Consider the following 17,624-nt stretch of genomic DNA (forward strand, 5'->3'; position numbering starts at 1 on the left):
CGGGCGGGGAGGGCAGCGCCGGGGACGCCGGGTTTCGGAGAGCTCCCCGACGGGGCTTCCCCCACGGCGGCTCCGCGGGCGCTCCCCGAGAGGCAAAGGAGGGGCGGAGGAGGGGGATTTCGGAGGAGTTCTGCGAGTCGCTGCCTCGCCGGTGCCCCCTTGCCCCCCTCCAGCCTTGCCACCTGCTGTGCCCTCCCCTCGCAGCCTCTGCTCCTGGGCGTTTTCACTGGGGACTTCTTCTTTCTCTCCTTACCTGTCTCGAAAGGTTTGACTGTAGGTACCGAAGCGGCGATCGACGGCGCATAAAGATGCTGAAGGGTGTTTGGTTGCTCAGTTTGTTAACAGTGGCTGGGATCTCGCAGACGGAGAGTCGCAAACCTGCCAAAGACATTTGCAGCAAGAGCCGCTGCCCTTGTGAGGAGAAGGAGAACGTGCTGAACATTAATTGTGAAAACAAAGGATTTACAACCGTCAGCCTCCTCCTGCCGCCACCGTCCAAGATCTACCAGCTGTTTCTCAACGGGAACGCGCTGACCCGCCTGTTCCCCAATGAGTTCGTCAACTACTCCAACGCCGTGACCCTCCACTTGGGCAACAACGACATGCAGGAGATCCGCACGGGGGCCTTCAGCGGCCTCCGCACCCTCAAGAGGCTGCACCTCAATAACAACAAGCTGGAAGTGCTGAAGGAGGACACGTTCCTGGGCTTGGAGAGTCTGGAGTACCTGCAGGCTGATTACAACTACATCAGTGCCATTGAGGCGGGAGCCTTCAGCAAGCTAAACAAGCTCAAGGTGCTGATTCTCAACGACAACCTCCTCCTGTCCCTGCCCAGCAATGTCTTCCGCTTCGTGCTCCTCACCCACCTGGACCTGCGGGGGAACCGGCTGAAGATGATGCCTTTTGCTGGTGTGCTGGAGCACATCGGAGGCATCATGGAAATCCAGCTGGAGGAGAACCCTTGGAACTGCACGTGCGACTTGCTGCCCCTCAAGGCCTGGCTCGACACCATCACCGTGTTCGTGGGTGAGATAGTCTGCGAAACACCCTTCAGGCTTCACGGGAAAGATGTGACCCAGCTCACCAGGCAAGATCTCTGCCCTAGGAAAAGCTCCAGTGATTCCAACCAGAGGGAAAAACACCCTGTCCTCTCAGACCCGCACATCTCGAGGCTATCGCCCACAGCCAACTCTGCCATCAATCCCACCAGAGCCCCAAAAGCCAGCCGGCCACCCAAAACTAGGAACCGCCCCACACCCCGTGTCACTGTGTCGAAAGACAGACAGATATTCGGACCTATCATGGTTTACCAGACAAAGTCTCCCGTGCCCATCACCTGCCCAGCTGGCTGCATCTGTACTTCGCAGAGCTCAGACAACGGCTTAAATGTGAACTGCCAAGAGAAAAAGATAAGTAACATCTCCGAACTCCACCCTAGGCCGACCAGTCCAAAGAAACTTTACCTTACCAGTAACTATCTGCAAGTCATTTATAGAACCGATCTCGCAGAGTACAGCTCTCTGGATTTGTTACATCTAGGAAATAACAGAATTGCAGTGATACAAGAAGGTGCCTTTACAAACCTCACAAGTTTACGCAGACTTTACCTTAACGGCAACTACCTTGAGATTCTGTACCCGTCTATGTTCGCCGGGCTGCACAGCCTGCAGTATCTCTACCTAGAGTACAATGTCATCAAGGAGATCCTGCCACGCACCTTTGATGCTCTGAGTAATCTTCATCTCTTATTTCTCAATAACAACCTGCTCAGATCCTTGCCCGACAACGTCTTTGGCGGCACTTCCCTCACCAGACTCAACCTGAGAAACAACCATTTCTCACACCTGCCCGTGAGAGGAGTCTTGGACCAGCTCTCGGCTCTGATTCAGATAGACCTCCAGGAGAACCCTTGGGACTGCACGTGTGACATCCTGGGGCTGAGGAACTGGATAGAGCAAGTCACCGACCAGAACAACCAGCAGTCAAATCCCCCCGTAGTTATCAACGAAGTCATATGCGAGTCTCCCACCAAGCACTCTGGAGAGCACCTGAAATTCCTGAGCAAAGAAGCCATCTGCCCAGAGAACCCCAACTTGTCAGATTCTTCTCTCCTCTCCATGAACCAGAACACAGATACACCCCATCTCCTCGGTGCCTCGCCCAGCTCCTACCCAGAAATCCACACTGAAGTTCCGCTGTCTGTCTTAATTTTAGGCTTGCTGGTTGTGTTTATTTTGTCCGTCTGTTTTGGGGCAGGCCTGTTTGTCTTTGTCCTTAAGCGCCGGAAGGGGGTGCAAAGCATGCCCAGCAGCGCAAACAACTTAGATATAAGTTCGTTCCAGCTCCAGTACGGGTCTTACAACACTGAGACCCACGATAAAACTGAAGGACATGTTTATAACTACATTCCCCCTCCGGTCGGACAGATGTGCCAAAACCCAATCTACATGCAAAAGGAAGGGGATCCGGTTGCCTATTACAGGAATCTCCATGAGTTTAGCTATAGCAATCTTGACCACAAAAAGGAAGACCCTGCCAGTCTCGCATTTACAATCAGTGCAGCTGAATTACTGGAAAAGCAGTCCTCGCCAAGGGAACCAGAGCTTCTGTATCAAAATATTGCAGAAAGGGTCAAGGAACTCCCCACCGGAGGATTAGTTCATTATAACTTTTGCACCTTACCCAAAAGGCAGTTTGCCCCTTCATATGAATCAAGACGCCAAAACCAGGACAGGATAAATAAAACTGTTTTATATGGAACTCCCAGGAAATATTTTGCAGAACAGTCTAAACCCGAGCATCCTTTACTCCAAGGAAAGCTACAAACAGAACCAGACTACCTCGAAGTTCTGGAAAAACAAACTGCAATCAGTCAGCTGTGAGGGGGGGAGGTGGGAGACAAAGGAAAATTTTTAAATGAGCTCAGCATCACATTTGATTGAGTCTGAACTCAGTGCCGATGTCATTCATCTGTCGCATTCCCAACATTTCCACTTTTTAAAATTAGAGAGGGAGTGAGAGAGAAATGGAACCCTTACAGCATAGCAGGGATATGGTGTTGCTTTTGCAACGTTCCCTTTAAATTATTTCTATATCTCTCTCCTTTTGACCCTTCTGTAGGAGCTGTCACTGCAAATGTATGTTTCTGTAATAGATCTTGCATAATTCTTTTTGATTTGGAAGGAAATGAGGAAGGGGGTCTTTGGGTTTTCTGTTGTTTTTTTTCTTTTCATTTCAAAGTGGAAACTTAATGTATTATATAGAAGATCTCCAAAGATCTTTTTTCCTGGACTATGACTTTCTTTTGTAAATAATAATATACAGTACTGCTGTTTCAATTACCAAGTATAGCCACTGGGCGTCACTTTTTTGTGTTAAAGTGCCTTTGCACTTTAAGTACATTATTACTTAATTGTTGCTCTTAGCTTTGATAAATTGAACCTATTTTAATGTGTTGTATTTTTGAAATTAAAAAAAAATTGTAAAATAGATCTATATGTCAGCTGCATTAAATCAGAAGGTTCGATTTATAGGAAAGCTGCCCTCCTTTAAATGAATCTAGTTCTAGGACCTTACGGACTCAAATGTAAATTATTGGGGTATTTTTTCCCTCTAGGTTTGTTTAGAGTGATCCACTGAAATCAACTGAGAGGATTTTGCAATGGACTAGAGGTTATCAAATGCCTCAGCTGGGAGTAACAGCTCATTAATAAAAGACGTTTAACACAATGTCATAGTGAACTGAACAATTAATGTCCTTCTTAATACGTTGCATTGCAGCTCTAACACAGTAATGTTCACTGGTCTAAGATTATCTTCATACTTAAAAGAACATTACTTATAATATTTTATGCATTAAATTAGGTATTTTTATACATTTTACGACAGAGTTTATATTTGTAACTTTTTTGGACTGAATTAACATGTCCTTTTCCTGCCAGATACATAATTTTTTTTATAAGCAGGGACACCAGCAGGGGTCATCCCACACCTCATTAAATTTATTAACATACAGGCAAATGAACCAATGCCAAAGGTAAAATTTGAACCTGGGTCTCTCGAGTCCTCCAAAGCAAGGTAGCAGCAATCGGTATGTGCATCACACTAACTTTCAGTAGTCTGAACCATGCCAAGTTTTCAGTCTCTAAAGCAAAAGTAATGTTGCAATAATTCTAATCTACTGGAGAATACTATTAAGTTCGTTATCTTAAATTTTAGAAAATGTTTTAAGTTAACCGAATTCCATTCTCAACGTTGGTTTTCTTAAGCCCATCAGTGAACAAATGCACTAAGTCTTCTCCTTTCCCATTAACTCAGGCCTGTTTTACTTCAAGCTTTACGTTATCACCTTCAATTTACATTTCCTTCCTGGAGAATATTGAAACCATTTTTATTAACAAGTATACAGTCAAACTTTATTAAGCCTTATTAGCTTCCAAATAATTTTGAGATGCAAACATTATTGTGCGATTTAAACAAACAGCCCTTATTTACAACAAAAACAGTTTTGTTTTGTCTATTGTAAATCCTTATGCAACTGGGATGGTGATCTGCATATAAAGTAGGCCAGGCTTTTCAATTCCTTATTAAAGCAATTGATGGAGTCTGAAAGAAGCACACTGTTTCCTTTTCATAAATAGGTTACTGCACATAATAATCCTTTATTATCATGCGGAGATTGAAGTGGCCTCTGCTGACTGATTTTTAGAGCTTTACTATAGTTAATAATACAGTATCTACAACTTTGAGAAATTTTCAGCAATAGCATTTGAGCTATAAATAACTACAATCAATGTTGCTCTAATCAGGACTTGCCAAAAGGAGGTTGCTTTATATTTAAGAGCTGAAGAGGCTTTGCATGTGTATTGCCAGATATGAGTCATTCAGTAAACTGTCTTCTAATGATTTATGTGACATCTGAGTACATTAATATGCTAACATGTCAATTCTTTATGTTTAGAGTCCATAGCATCTATGGCTGTTCATTAGATCAGGTTTAAAACTGAAGTGCTACAATGAATACGGAAGAATCAGTCTTCAAAATGGTCTCGCTTCAAGAAGGAGGCGAAATGGTATCACATTAGTTGAACTTGGAACATTTGACTGGAATAGCATCCATCTTTGAGTGAGGTACTTGTTTGAAGGCTTCCAGTAGTGATTGTCTTATTATGGCTCCTTTGCCTGGGTAATTAAAAGCATTTATTACTGAAACCATAAGAAAAGTATAAGTATTATTTTAAAGTGAAGTTATTAACTCTTTCCACGTATGATTTTAGTATTGCCTGCAGAACAAGTGCCATGTTACATCTGGTACTCTAGCAGCTAGGATATTATTATTTATTAATCTCTAGTGAACCAGAACCAATTACAGGGCTTTTGCTCAGAAAAATTATTCCTACGGAAATGTTTTCCGTTTTCTCGTGTTTGCAAACAACAGAGATAGGGAATTGATTCTTTTAGTAACTTTATCTTGTTTATTTTTACTGTTTCAGTCTCAGACTGTCTTAGCATGTTTGCTTTGGTAGCACAGCCGTATTTTACAAAGGTTGCTGTTGCTTTACGTTTCCTTAGCTTTCCTAGTGGAACTTACTTGGGGACTAGATTTTATTTTGCATCACCAATACCAACTTAAAAATCATTACTGCTGTAGATCTTTCAGGTTTGTTTTTATACCCTTCAGCTGACATCTATTAAGCAATTCTTTTCATAGTGTGTCTAGGTGAGAGAGAAGGAGATTTTTTTCAGTTACGCTTAAAGAGATTTGTTTAACAGGGAAAGTGTGTCGGCAGCTGCTGTGTAGAAGGTCTCTGCATTTCCTCAGCTGTGCAGCCCTGGAAGCTGCTGCTTATTAGGGGAGAGCTGCTTGCCTGAGTAGTGGCTTGATAATGAGTCTGAAAAAATTTTCCTTCATAGTTTGAAAAGCTGAACTGTGAAAATTATGTAACGGAGTTAGCAAAGTATTTTTTTTCCTCCGAAAAATGGGATGTAAATAGTTTTCTTTCTTAATAAGTTTTCTTTTGTGAAAGTGGACATAATGACCTTTACAGAAGCAGTAATGGTGCAGACTGAAGCACTGTTAAAACTATGCAGTTATCTCCAGTCAAAGTGAGGGGCAGTACACTTCCAATGCATGAATACATTTTTTAAGACATCTTTCTGTGTAAGCATGAAGTAATTATCACTGATCTTAGAAACTGGATTTCAGTAAGTAACTTCAGTGGCAAAATGGAGAGAGATGCTAGCCTTACACTGCTGTGCCCAGATTGCCCTATGTTTCCTAGGCAGACATCTATCTCCCGGGACGATGCTGTGGCTTTGTAGGAACAGAACACACCCAGAGGATGACAGGTTAATTGCCTTCCCTTTTTCTCCCCACAAAACAAATGCTGCTTTTTGCAAAAGGGTCCGTACTTCCTATCTGGGTTCTCAAGCCTGCTGCATAGCCGCTCCAAATGCCCGTTGGTAGTCCTCCTTTCTGCAGCCTCTCTTCCATCAGATTGCACCCTTTTGGGTTCCAGCATTTGCTCAGCTCCTACCTCACCTCCACTATCTGCTTCCCAAGCCCTCGCCGTGTAGTGCCCCAACCTTTCCCCTCGCGGCTGTCCCCCTGGGCTTGCCTTTTCTTCCCTCGCTGGCTCTGGAGGACCTGGTCCAGCCTTGAAGGGAATTGACATCCCTGCTCCACTGAGAGCTCAGCCCTCACCTCCTCCTGCGACATCGCTGAGTAGCCCCATGTGAAATGAGCCACCTGATCCCGGTGGTATTCCTGGAGGAAGGTCTGCATAGCTGTCCCCTCTTCCACTCATTGAGCAGAGGAGAGAAGCGCAAGATCAAACAGCTTTTCAGCTTCCACGCAGGATTTCCCGTGTGCCAACCCTGGCTATGCAAGCAGCATTTCTGAGTAAGAACAAATTTAAGACTCAGACTGGTTGTGTAGGGTTTCTAGAGTAAATAGCAAAGCCCAGGCCATTCAAAAGTGGTTTATTCCCTCCCAAAATATATGGCATGAATTGGGCTACAGATATGCCTGCTTTTTTCCAGTAACTGTAGATGATGAGCGCTGATTAGATAGCTAATTCCCCCATAGCTGCAGTTAGCCCAGCCTGACCATTTTCTAGCACACCGACATGCAACATATATGCTCTGCTGAGTATCTGCCAGTCTCTACCCCAAGACATTTCCATTCTATCCACAGACAAATGTTCGCCGTGGAGTTTATAGCCTGCTTCAGTCAAAGGCACTGCCTTTTTATAACACCTTCTTGTGCTGATAGAGAACTATACAGTAGGTTTTAGTTTGGTTTTCTTTTTCTTCCCATCAACACTTGAGTTTGTAAAACAAAAATCAAACTTTTAGAAGTTAGAAGCTGTAATTAGTAGTGTCGAAATAAGGATACCAACAAGTTGAATTGCCTAAATAAAAGTCTTAAAGAATACTGATCTTGTATAGGAATACAAATGCCATAATTTTAAACTGCTCATGAGTGAAATGAGATACTGGAAATGTTAATGAAACTTCTTAGGCTCTTACAGGCTAATCACTGATACAGTTTGTGATTTTTCACATTACTGTTTTTGCAGACAGTAAATGTCATTTAACAGAGAAGAAAAAAAAACCCTATTTCCCAAAGTCCCTCCCCCAACTGTACCACTCCAAACCATCAGATAAATTAACTTAGGCAGATGATGTGACATTTCTTGTATTTTTCCCTTCACTTTTTCAAAGTGTTCTGTAGGAGAAGTACAAAAGTTATTCTTTTGTAAGAGGATCATTAAGTCTGTTTGGATTATTGATCTCATAGCTTTTCTGGGCACAAGGCCAATCATTTTGACTAAGGTTTTTAATCCTAGCTAATGAGGGAGGTGGATTAATGAGAAGCTTTTAGTTGTTTTTTTGTTATTGGAGGGTTGGTTGGATTTTTTGAACCAGTAGATTGACATGTTTATGAATACAGATGAATAGATCATTTTGAATGAAAGAAATGTTGGAGCTGCAATCTGAGATGCAGTCATTCTAAAGACCGAATGGACTCAAGAGTATGAGTGAAGTTTGAAAAACAAGACATCATAAAACTGTTTTTCTTCCTGAGATCATAAACTCAGAGGGCCCCCATCTGAGTACAGCAGCAGCTTTTGTTACATGCTGTTAAACTTTTGCAGGGATGAATTTAGAGGCCAGAAGCACCTCCATTATCTTTCAGGATGTTCAGGTAACCAAAGTGTTCAGAATTTGGTTCTCATCTCTGATTGTTACCCTATTTGTCCATGCATCTGTATTACCACTGGTAATGCACTATGCTTGAAAAAGTAATCAAGGTGAAATTTGGAAGAGTAGAGCTAGTGACAGTATTTCCAAATCTTTTTTATCTCTACTTTTAAAAATACAATGAATTAACCATTTGTGTAATTAGTGCCATAGTCTTTTACCTTCTAAGGTCCTTTGTAAAAACTAACTTTTCAGCAAACTGTTCAGATCAATATATGTAGCTAATTACAAAACAAGAGCAACGCAAAATGTTGCTGGTCTTAAAAAGGAAGGTGGCACTACCATTTTGAAAACGAGATAATGTAAATCCCTGTTTGCAGTATAACAGAAATTACACCGACATTATGAAGTGTCTGCAATACGACGTCAGGGTTCTTTATGGCAACAGAACAAGTAGAGATTTGCGTCTTAGCAACACAGATTCCTTGTATCTTCTTTTCTCGCCCTGCGCGTGCATTGCTCCCCAGAGCCAGAAGTGTTAGGCACCAGTTATCTTCTAAGCAGGAGGCAGTACAGCCATTTTAAGAATGCTGTCTGCACTGGAAAAGGCACAGCTAATGTATACAGACCTGTTGCAGTTACCTCCTCTCGAGATAAGACCTATTTCCATACAAAAGCCTGGAAAAAAATCCCCTTGAGATCACTGATAATATGACAGAGTCTATTTTAAGACATCTTGATTTTTGTTTTGAGAGCCTCTCATTGGAGAGGCAGAGGAATTGGAGTTGAGACAGTTTTTTCCCATGCTATAAACTTTTTTCCTTCTCCCCAGGGATTTGTTACTAACTTGGTACATGCCAGGATCTTAGCTGGACAGCTAAAATGAACAGAAAATTGTGAGAGAACTGTGAAAATGTAATGACTACCTAAATTCTCTTCTAATCACAAAAGAACAAACAACATAATACCGAAGCAAAGCTGACACAGAGGCTTTTAAAGGTTTCAGGGTACAGTCAAATCTGACCGACTGAGGTGTAGATGCAGACTACCTTTGTAAGCTTTACACCTGAGTGGCTTCAGCGCAGTCCCCTGGGATTGGCACCAGTGACAAGAATCTCACCAAATACGGGCAGCCACTGAACTCACCGAAATGTGAATGGCAGAGAAGAGAGAAAAAGGGTTATGTCCTCTTACCATCACTTAAAATGCCATTTGGGAGTTTTCCAGACTGAACGCTCATTCACATAAATCTGAAGTCAGCATACTCCAAGTTTATGCCTGAGTCACTAAGTATCAGATTTTCAGTAATGTTTGAGTACTCCATGATCTGACCTTTTGGCTTAAAGTGTGGCCAAAATCTTAACTGCTATCACATCCCTGCTCCCAAGAGGGTGAGGTTTTGCTTGGAATCTCAAGTTTCTTATATCTCTGCTAAATTTTAATTCCTGATTATTCCTAACTGTATTCTTGCTATGGAGGGCAAATGGAATATGTTAGCTAAGTCTTCGTTTTTCCTTTATCTTCTTTCACAAGTAGCCACATTCCCCAAGTACCAGGGCAGCTGAGAGTTGAACCACTCAGAAGAGTTTCAGAAACTCAGTGATCCACTCAAGTGAGCAGAGCTTTACTGCTCCCATCGCGTCTGCTGTGTTCTGCTGAGCTATTGCTTCTATTCATATGTATTCCAACTTGAAACACATACACACTAATAAGTATCTGTGGAAAACCTTATAATATTCAGCTTACATGCTTACTTACAATAGAAAAAAGAGAGGGGGTTAGAGGTTGGGAAAAGTCTTTCAAATTTTCTGGGCTTTTTTTCTGAAGGTTTCAGAGGGGCTTATTATGATTATTAGTGAATCAAAAGGAAATCTAGCCACACTGTTGTGTGAGGGTTTTTGCCTTTTTATGCAACATAGTGGGGAAAAAAAAGGGGGGGGGGGGTAGATTATAGTTGTCTTAACTGTCAAGATGTTAAAAAGGAACTATCAGAAAGCTAAGGACTTCAGCGCTCATAATTCAAAGAGCTTACACAAATGCCTATTTTTTGTGGAACTTCTAAAGGGAAATGGCACACAGACTGCTTTCCTAATGACTAAGGGAACTGGACAGGCAATTCTCTTGGACAGTTGAGAAATCCCAGCCTTAAAGTTATGCCAGATTTACTGCAATTCAGACATAAGCACAGCTCGTGAAAAGACAATGATAGTGGGGAAAATGCTTAATGCTACAGTTCACACTTTAATTAGCGGTGTAGTTTTTAGCTTGTGTTTTCTGAGACCATATTTACTATCCCATCTAACTCATAAGCTACTTACCAGAACTGAGTGGATAATTCTTATTTAAGTGTGGCCTTCTTTTCCGTAATGCAGTGTTTACAAATTTGTTTGCTTGTGGCTTATGTTTTCCATGGCTTCTCGTTGTTCTCCAAATAATGCGTGGGAATAATTCCTAGCTGTAGAGTCCTAATGGATAATTCACAGTGAATGCCTAAAATTGAACTATCAAGGACTTTGTTTATACTACAGTATTTATTTATTTGCTCTTGATAGGGAGGCAGTGGGCCTAGCTAAGAGCTCATTTGCTCGGACTTGAGAAATTAGTGTTCTCTTTTTAGTTCTGCCAGTGACCTTGCACAAGGCATATCTGTGTCCCCATGCTTTAATTTCTGCATCATTAAATGAGGAGGATGATACCTTCTGCCTTAGTCTAGTGAGATTTACTGATGAGAAATGTTAAGTATAATTGTTTTTCAAAGCCAGTGCTTATGGCTTTATAGCTTCATCCAAATACAGCAATAGACTAGTGCTTCTTTCCCTAGTGTTATGTTATTCTGATGTAAGAATGTGGTACATACATACATTGCAGATTTAGTTTGGTTTTCTGTTTTTACAGTTAAAAACAGACCATGAAGATCACCTTGTACAGGGAAAAAATACTATCTCCTTGTAAAAGGACATGACATACATGGAATGAAACAGGGTGGGGGGAGGGGGAAGCTACAGTTTGTTTTTAAACTGTGGAAAATGCACAGTATCCCATCTCCTAAATTTTCCCTCCCTGGCTGAGTTGAATCATCTTGTCTGTTTCTGCCCTATAGAATCCTTCCAGCAATAGTTCTTAGCATGCCAGGTATTTTTTATTCACCTTTTTTCTGCATGAAGTCAGTTTGGCTATTGCAGACAGCTTTTATGCTAGCAAGTGAGCAGAAAGAGGCTCTGAGTGGCAGACAGGTGCTGAAATAAGAACCTGGCACTCTGGGGAGAGAAAGAAATTAATTCAACTTTCCTATTCTATCTCTTCCCTGTACTCTGTACACTCTCCTTTTTTCTGCTCCATAGTTAGTGTAATAATTCTTTTGCCTATTGAATGCAGAGTGTGGGCATATTACAGCCCAGCTACATGCTGTAAAATCCAACTATTTGTGTTGGAAAGCCCACCATTTTCCACAGACAGTCTTCCAGAAAGTATGTGGACAAGTCATGCCGAGCAATCTGAGGATGCTTCCATGCAACAGAGAGCTGATTTGTAAATGTCGGACTACATGCTACAAGAATCTGTGGCAGCATATCCATTCAATGCAACCGAGCCACAATTTCACCTCCACTTTTAAATTGGCTTTTGATTAACCAACTAAAATTCATTCACTGGCTAGGCATGTTATTCTGGTTTAGGTTTCGATTTTGAACCCATCTACATTTTGAGACAGCTAAGACTGATGCTTTCACTTTCCTTGCTGATTCATAAAATGGGACAAATGAACAATTGTTCCTGGTCTCTAGACTGTAAATGACATGGGGGTTTTTTGGCTGGATGTCGTAAGTGCTCTCTCTGATCCCATGCACAATTTTATCCTTGTAGATAATTGCCAGTTGTTTAGAGGCTATTTATATAGAAAGTAAGATACATGGTAACCACAAAATATTTCTAGCAGTGCAGTGTTAATCATCTGTCCTGGGCCAACAGAAGTACATCAAAAGCAGTACTTCAAATAGTCCTTCAAAAGACTTGTTCTCTTTAAGTTCTGGGAAAAATCTAGATCAAGGAATGTAAACATTCAGTGATCCTTTTAATGTGTTCATCTTAGAGATTTTAAATGTTAACTTTTCTATCCTAAGAATAACAGAGGTTATTATTTAAGTAAGGGTATCCAGATCCTCAGCTGCTGTAAATAGTGGTTACCTCCATAAACATCCCTGTAATGGTTTATAGTAGCTGAGGATGCAGCCACTTTGTTTTGTCGACATCTTAACCTAAGCAATCAACATTTGTACCGATAATAGATCAGCACTATAAGCAACACGGTATGTTGTTCACTTTAATTTCACTGCTTTAGAATCAATACAATTTGCTGCTGTTCTGGAATTTTTAGTCACATTTAAAAAAAAGAAATCTTTGAAAGTTCACTACCTAGTTCATTTTGGGATGCAAATGAATAATTTGTGCAATAAAATTCTTTGGTTGATACATTTATACTTTTGGTGCTTTACAAATCCTTTTAGTTCTTAAGTTTTACAGTTAGTAATACAAAGTAGTGAGACAGAAAGGCATATTTTTGTGTTCTCCATTTGGGACTCCTTACTTACTGTGAAAGAGCAAAGCTACTTAACAACTCTTGCATACCCATTCTGCCACCCTCAGAGTTTGGATGTGAGTCTGTAATCAATGGCAACTTCACTGTAACAGTAAATGTACTTTCAACGAAAACTAGCCATAGAGTCTTGGGACATGCACAAAGTCACATTTAGAAAGTCACGTTTTCCCAAGAGTGGCCACAGCTGTTTCTTCTTCTTTGTGAGCAATACATTGTCTTCATCTAAAACATATAACCTTATTATCATGCAAATATTTATGCCACATTAGAACCAGGCTTGCTCTTTTCACAATAGATAAGCTTCCTGTATTATTACAGATAACGACAATCCAATTTCTGAAAATGTTCTGTTATTGTTTCTTTCTTCCTTTGCTTTTTATTAGTGAAGAACTTGTAATTATTTGGTCTTATTCAGACTTTCCAGAGAAGAACTGAAGTCATATTTCCCACACATTGGGATTCTGATCATTGAAATTCACTTCTTTCTCTTCTTTCTATTGCCTTTAAATAAAGCAATGTACTAGGGAAAAAGACTCTGCTCAGTCTGGAATGATACAAGTGCAAGTCAGGAATAATTGAAAATAGTTTTGATCACCCTTTGAAATCCTAGATTAAGCAGTTTTGCTAACACTCAAAGAAATTCACTGGAACCTTTTGATTTAATGCACAATAGGTAGAAAGCTTCTTTTCTTCTTCTTCAGGCTCTTACCCTGCCAATGGATATTTGTTCTGTAAGTAGCACTGACATGAAAAGTCTGAAGTTGTCCACTTTTCTCCCTTTGACCAACATTTCCTCGGTAAACAGAGTACCATGAGGAGAGTGGTGTTAATCCTCTAAGTTTAGCTTTGTGAAAAAGCCACACTGAAAGCTGTGAAAGCTTTGAGCAAAATTAACAAAAGTTTGCAAGGCTTGCCAACATCTTTCCAGAACACTTGCCATTATATGAGATTCCAATTTAATAATACCCATAACAGTTTCTTCCAAATTCATAAAATATTAAAGTGGAAATAACAGGGGCTATACCCTTAGCTGAAGTAACTCCATTTAGCAACATGGATTGCAGGGTTGATTGCAATGCTAGTTCTCTGATCTGTTGAATTTTGCTTATTAATTGAATTAATTGAACTGATAAATTGAATTTTGCTGTCTCTGGGCTGAGCAGTCAGGCTGGGTAAGGGCCAGGCTGCCTCTGCAAAGGGGAAGTAAGGGACTGAAGCGGAACTGCAATGGAGACACAAAAGCACAGCCCCAAAGAGAAGGTCAAGGCCACCAAGGAGGAGAGCACTGCCCTCCCAGGAGGGACCCCCTCACTCCCACGTGGAGACAGGCTCCACCTGCACAACATGCCATCCCACCTTCCACTGTCAGGCTTTGGTGGGCTTTGGCATAACCAAACCAGGCGGTAGGCACCTGGCCTTTTTGCTTCCCCAAGAACTGCTTGCAGGGCATACACATTCGGCCAGTTGCACTGGGTTGATGTCTACCCATCCAAAGCTGTCTACGTTCTCTTAAACTTGGCTAATTTGGTAAGAAATCCAACAGGCTTGTAGAAATCCCAGAGCTAAAGAATTCAGTCTGGAGTGCTCTGTGTTTCAGCTGTCTGGAAAAGTGTGAAGAGCACACACAACTCTCCTTAAGGGAGTCCTAGGAATCTGCCCCAACCCTCCTAATCTCATTGCACTGAATAAGCAGTCACTAGTAGTAAAGAAAAGATAAAATATACGTAAGATGTCTCAACAAGGGCACAGAGGAAGATAAATATTAAAATGGTTATATAAGAGGAAGTACTTGGTGTTGGAGGTCAAACAGGAATTCAATGGTGGAGCCACTAAGATACAAACTGGCATCCCTGGGTACAGTCCCTTGAATAGTACGTGTTGCTGCTATGTCAGTGACAACAGATACTGCTGCCACCCGAAAAGCACAGGTCAGAGGTTTCCCACAGTTTCCAAAGGGTGGGTTTTTTTCATCGTGACTCTTGCTGAGTTGGAGTTCTCCCAAATATACCCACTGAAATCAGTTTCACTGTGCATAGAGTACATATAAACATGGGAGGCAAAATCTGTCACTACCTTCTTTTTAAGGGACCTGACTGGCCATACAAATCAGATTCCCACTTTGCCCCTTTGCCATGGCATTTGGAGATACTGGGAGAAGGCGTAGGGTGAAGTTCTACTGGATGAACAGACGTTACTCTGAATGCAGTCCCTAAACCCTGTGGAGGAAAACATGTTGCCAATACCATGTTATTACCCAAGTACTGTTTCCCAAGGGACAGCAAACATTGGGGATGACTACTTTAAATAATTTAACTCCCCTCTGTTAATAGGCCAACACATGGTACTGTATTCCAATAGGTTTTGTCTCCTCTATGATGAACAATATCATGTTCAGAAATCAACCTGTTTTTAAATGATGGGAGGGAGGTAGAAAAGATGGGGAATGCCACAGAACCAGCCTTGCATTTCTAGACCGAGATAAATTTTCATCCGTCCCAAATATATGAACAGGAACATCCTGAACAGGAGACTTAGGAAGATGGGACTCCCAGATGACCTCAAAAGTGAAAGAACAGATGAGCCCTGTCTTCTTTATTAACTGATCCTGGCTCCAAGTGCTTTCTGATAGCACGGATGACAGAAAGAACACTGGACTCCCTCTGCCCTTGGAATAAAGTGGGTCACACAGCACCATCAATTTTTAAGCAAAGCTGCTCCCTTGGAATCAATGCTTGACTTGTTCTTAAAAATTGTGCACTGCACTGATCTACCGCTTTTAATGCAGTGAAATGGTGATCTCGATACCAAACAGGGCAGTACTGTACTCTCTAGTAGAGTGCAGCAAGAGGTTTAGACTCCAGTGATAATAGGAGAGGGTCCTTTGACAGATGAGCTGGAAGCATTATTGCCTCCACAGATGGTTCTCTATAATAAATGTTGCTTTTTTTGCTGTTTGATTTTGTCATTCATGTGGGATTCATGTCATTTAACGGTAGCTACCTAAGCATGAGGTGTCTTGTCTAGTTCAATCGTCTGTGTTCTTTTTATAGTTAACAGAAGAACTCAGCCCCACCACAGGTTGATTCATCTCACTTACCTCAGCAAATTGTCATTGTCTGCACACTATTTATGCCTTTGTGAGTCAGTTAGACTAGTCTTCTCCCCAAGTTAAATTAAGAGCTGAAAGTCCTTTTGAACAGGAAATGGATGAAACCTCCAAAGCATTTTTTATTTTCAAGTCATATCCATACGGATCTTCAAGCTTCTTGCGGAAACAAATGAATTGTCCATGCTTTAAAGGCAAGTTGAAACTCTTGTTGGGAGAAAAAAGGAATCAAGGGAAAGAAGAAAGAAATGTTCTTCTATATAAAATCATTTTTATGAGAAGGGCATACAGTTAGTGGTATGCAGCCCCCTACACCTCTTTCCTTCATGCCTACAGCCACAAATTCTCAGGGCTCCCTGAGCCTTTAATCTCCTCTGCCCACCTCCCTGCTTGCAGATACCTGGCTCGGATAATGCTGTACCAAATCTTCTGTGCCTATGCTCAGATTACTTCTGTGAAAACCATCTTTTTAGCAACAATTATATGGGTCCTCATCTCCCTCCTTAACCTAGTTACAGGCAATAGGGCTTTTTCAGAGATGTGACTTGAGATTTGTAGTCCTTTTAAAACACAGGTGCCCTAACCACAAATGAAGTTTTGTAGCAAATAAATCCTTCAGTGGCACCACATGTCACAACAGCAGGAAAATTACATCCTCTCCAGCTACTAAAGGCCACATTTAGATATATTTACACAAAGAGAAAGATCCAGCAGCCTTAAGAGTAGCAAAGAAACTCGTGCATGTCATGTGTTCAACTAGATTTAAGAGCAGTACAGGAGACAGAGAAAGTAATTTGGAAGATGCCTAGGAGTTAATACCATGAGGGGACCGGGAGTGGTTTTGTACTGAATAGTGAGCAAGCAAGAGATTCCACCAAGTGCTGCGAATCTTCATGTTGATCACTCTGAGGCAGCGCCAGCCATATACAGTTGCTGTGAGAATCTAGCAAAGTATTTAAAATTATTCTGCTTAGCCAGCCATAGCTTTATGATCTGCTGTCTATCATAAAGGTTGCTCCCTATAGAGAGTGACCTCACTTTGCCATTACTCACTGAGACAAAATCGCTCCATCTTTTTTACATGTTCTTTTGTAAATGAAAATGCTTGGGAGGAAAAAGTAGCATTTTCAAAGGCTTACTGGTGTCTAAGTGTTGAGCTGAACCATAAATTACCTCTTGAACAGCTGGTCATAAAAGAAATACAAAGTATTTTTAAGCAACTAATGCTCATTTGTTTCTCAAGCTCTGAGCAGTTTTAGAAGATGCCTGAATGCCCACTTTACTCTAGCAGTGCAAACATGAAGAACTGTTGTTACCCAGACAAGCCATAGCGAGTTTATAAAATTTGGTGATTCTTCTCTTTTTTCAGCTGCTGGTATTTTGTCACAAATCACATTTGTCCAGATCAACAGTGCCTTAGACAACTAAGGAACACTCAGTTTGGGAAGGACACACCATCCTCATGATCCCCTGAGGTCTCTGTCCCAGCACCCAAGGTGAAACCCAAGTCTGAGTAGCTGCTGCCGCCTTTCCAAAATGCTCACATAAGGAAAAGTGCTCCTGCAGCCATCCCAGTTTGTATTGTACGACTTCTAGTCGTCCCTTTTGCAGAAGTCAAGGCAAGATAAATGATCGAGTAGCTGGAGATGTCTAGACCCCCCTCCCCAAACAGGCTAGCCTCCATCCACCTCTTGTGAGTCATACTGACAAAATGTGTAA

The 17,624-nt window shown here is 41.5% G+C and overlaps 1 protein-coding gene across 1 annotated transcript; it reads left to right on the top strand.

Annotated features, from left to right (window-relative positions):
• The first annotated feature begins 308 nt into the window (after positions 1 to 308).
• Positions 309 to 3,497, top strand: SLITRK2 (SLIT and NTRK-like family, member 2). The gene has a single exon (XM_010568907.1). The coding sequence runs from the start codon at positions 309 to 311 to the stop codon at positions 2,880 to 2,882; it is 2,574 nt and encodes an 857-aa protein (XP_010567209.1). The 3' UTR covers positions 2,883 to 3,497.
• Positions 3,498 to 17,624: the final 14,127 nt, after the last annotated feature.

This window comes from Haliaeetus leucocephalus, unplaced genomic scaffold, assembly GCF_000737465.1.
Source record: "Haliaeetus leucocephalus isolate CR32 unplaced genomic scaffold, Haliaeetus_leucocephalus-4.0 Scaffold262, whole genome shotgun sequence".
NCBI lineage: Eukaryota > Metazoa > Chordata > Aves > Accipitriformes > Accipitridae > Haliaeetus > Haliaeetus leucocephalus.